Source organism: Buceros rhinoceros, unplaced genomic scaffold (assembly GCF_000710305.1).
Source record: "Buceros rhinoceros silvestris isolate BGI_N320 unplaced genomic scaffold, ASM71030v1 scaffold19432, whole genome shotgun sequence".
Lineage (NCBI taxonomy): Eukaryota > Metazoa > Chordata > Aves > Bucerotiformes > Bucerotidae > Buceros > Buceros rhinoceros.
The window spans coordinates 10,967-14,067 of NW_010400897.1; the positions used below are offsets into that span (position 1 = coordinate 10,967).

At 40.2% G+C, this 3,101-nt stretch overlaps 1 protein-coding gene across 1 annotated transcript in view; it reads left to right on the forward strand.

Moving 5' to 3' along the window:
• The window catches only part of TMF1 (TATA element modulatory factor 1), a gene marked incomplete at its 5' end in the record, with an annotated part of 13,405 nt that overhangs the window by 8,810 nt on the left and 1,494 nt on the right, over positions 1–3,101 (forward strand). The window contains 5 exons of the mRNA XM_010132083.1: positions 239–431; positions 749–818; positions 902–994; positions 2,029–2,139; positions 2,767–2,913. Of these exons, the coding sequence (XP_010130385.1) occupies positions 239–431; positions 749–818; positions 902–994; positions 2,029–2,139; positions 2,767–2,913 (614 nt within the window). The remainder of the gene's footprint in view (positions 1–238; positions 432–748; positions 819–901; positions 995–2,028; positions 2,140–2,766; positions 2,914–3,101) is intronic.

Consider the following 3,101-nt stretch of genomic DNA (forward strand, 5'->3'; position numbering starts at 1 on the left):
AAGAGTGTGAAGTCTCCTTGTTTTGCATTGCTTTGTCCTCTAATTGTATGGTGGAAAACACTTAATTTCTTTTACAACAGAGAAGAGTACTGGGGTTGTTTTGTGGTTCTTTTTTTATTTAAAAGAAAATTTAGTTTAATCTAAAAAATCCCAAATTTCATTTTGGTGCTTAAATAATTGGCCCATATTATAGATGTTTGATCAAAAAAGTGAAATTCCGTGTTTTTCTTAATGTTAGGTGAGTCTCAAACTCTTCTAGCAGCAGCTGCTGAGAGAGAAAGGGCTGCCACGGAAGAACTTCTTTCTAATAAAATTCAGATGTCTTCTACTGAATCTCAGAATAGCCTTTTAAGGCAAGAAAACACACGCCTTCAGGCTCAGCTAGAAGTGGAGAGAAACAGACTGAAGAAAATGGAAGATGAAAACAGTCGGTGAGTTGCGTTTTTGGTTAACAGCCTCTTTAAAATAGCAGTGAAATGGAGTCAAGTATCTCTTATGTAACTGCCTGCAGCAGATCTCTGCGAGTCAGGAGATTAGATTGAGTGTTGATACGACTATGCAAAATCACGACAGCTCTCGGTAAAGTTGCCCAGCTTGTTTAAGGATGTTTTGTTTCATGCTGAAGTTTGTCTGAAGTATGTTACTTTCATAATGTTTTAAAGCCTTGGAGCTATGTTTGTTTTAAAAGTACACGAATCTACACACGGAATACTTACCTACTGACTACCTCTTTTTTTCCTCACTGTAGGTATGAGGTTGAACTAGAAGGACTCAAAGATGAGTACGCAAAAACCTTAGAAGAGGCAAAGAAAGAGAAGGTGTTGCCACGTTCAGTTTTAAGCTATGTCGTCGTTGACGTCTGAGCTAGCAGGAGTTTAACAACCTGTATTAATTTTTGCAGACGCTGCTAACTACTCAGTTGGAAATGGAGAAGATGAAAGTTGAACAGGAAAGAAAGAAGGCGATTTTTGTACAAGAAGCAGCAAAGGAGAAGGTACCAAAACCTGACGTTTCTGTTCACTCTTATTGATACTACCATTGTTTTAGTAGATACCTAGAAGCTGAAGCTGTGGCAAGCAGCAAAGTGGACTTGGAGCAGTAGAGCACATTCTGTCAGCCTAGGCACGGGGACTCGGCCTGTTCTTTATTGCAGCTGCCTTTTATTGCCAGTGAAGTGCTTGTGCGATACTGAAATGAGTCTTGAGTAATAGTCTGTTTAACCTGAGAAGAGACGGAACACGGGTAATGGTTGATTTCATTGTCTGATTATTTTTGAATGCTCTTGGATTCTGTTTCTTCCGAAGCTATTTGTTCTCTTTGCTTAGACTGCTGGCACTGCTTCCACTGAATTCCTGCTTTGCATTTCACGGCACTGTGTGATGTCCCACATGCTTTCCAGCTTAAGTCACAAGTGACAGAACAGTCCTCAACAGTCAGTAACTTTGTTACTGCTAATGAGCAGTTGATATTCAAGTAAAGATGTTTCTGTTACTGGTTTCTTACCACCTTCAGTTCTAAAAATCTAAAAGTCCTTCCATACTGCCAGATGCTGCTGTAAAAAGGGGTTGGTCTGTTTGGAAGGTACGTCAGTAAGGTGTGAGCATGTGAGAAACCTCAGACCTGAATTTGCACACTTTACTGAAAAGAAAGTATTAACGTGCATTCTAAAAAGAGACATGTTTCTGGCTTTAGGATATTCTTCTCATGATACATCTGGGCAGAGAAAACCATCTGAATCTCCCTTGGGTGCTCGAAAGAAATTATTTTGGTGTCATTTGAATGTCTCCCTTTGTTCCCTGAAAACTCCGAGGATTTGAATGTAGGCTGAAGGAGTTACTAGCACAGTAATTCCCCGTTGTTGGACTTCCGTGTGTACTAGGGGATGGGAGGAGGGGAAAGATTGTCTATACATTGTGTACTGTAGTTGGTGGTAGAAAAGGTCTGTCCTTCGCAGAATCTGCCTTTCACTGTCTTGTAAACTCTTTTATCTAACTGGTGGTGGTGTGTGGATTGTTTGGGTTTTTCTAGGATCGGAAGTCATTCACAGTTGAAACCGTTTCAAGTACTCCAACTATGTCCCGCTCTAGTTCCATAAGTGGAGTTGACATGGCAGGTCTTCAGACATCTTTCCTCTCACAGGTATCATCTATCAGTAATACTGCCTTTTTTGGACAGACTGCTTTTTTTCCTCTTCAGGAAGTTTTATTAATGTAGAAAATGACTCTTCAAGATCTGACTGGCCTTAGATGAGGTAATTCCTATGCAGAAATGTCTAAAACCCGCTTACACAATGTCTACAATTGTAAAAAACATCTGTGACAGACAGTGTGAAACTACGACTTTTATTGCAGAGCAATATGTACATGTATTGGTGCTGAGTTCCCGTGTCTGATTTCATCTAGAAGAATTGAGTAACTCCAGCAGGGAGTCAAATCAGTTGATTTATTTTTACTGGTGAGCCTGGCTTAGGGCCCAGCCTGACTGTTGTAATCTGCGTGATGTCTGCTGCTTTCCTATGGATACAGTTAGCCATGTCCCAGTTAAAGGCAGTTGTAAGGTGACAGCAGGACTTGCCAGTAAGAAGCTATCTCGGATCATACCTATTCATACCTATCATACCTTAAGCTTCTCTTTTAAAAGCACGCTTTAAGCATTGAAATGTTTGTCTGGTATAATCTTAAATGAAATAATAGTTTGGGAGAGGGCGGATTCCAAAGGGGCCACATTTTTGTCTAATTTTAAGCTTCTCTAACCCTTTGTTTGTAGGATGATCCTCATGATCACTCGTTCGGGCCAATAGCTACTAGTGGGAGCAATCTTTATGATGCTATAAGGATGGGAGCAGGTTCAAGTATAATTGAAAACCTTCAATCACAGCTAAAACTAAGAGAAGGAGAGATTTCACATCTACAGGTACTGTAGTTAATCTTCTATAACCAAACACAGCAGTTATAAGAGTAAATACTAATGCAATCAATATTATATTGAAATTGCCTATTCAAAATAAAACCTGTGCAATCAGTTCTACCTTCAGCAAGCTTGGTCCCTCTCCTGACAGCAGAGCCGTTCACTCTTCCCCTTTAACCGGGATAGCCACTGGA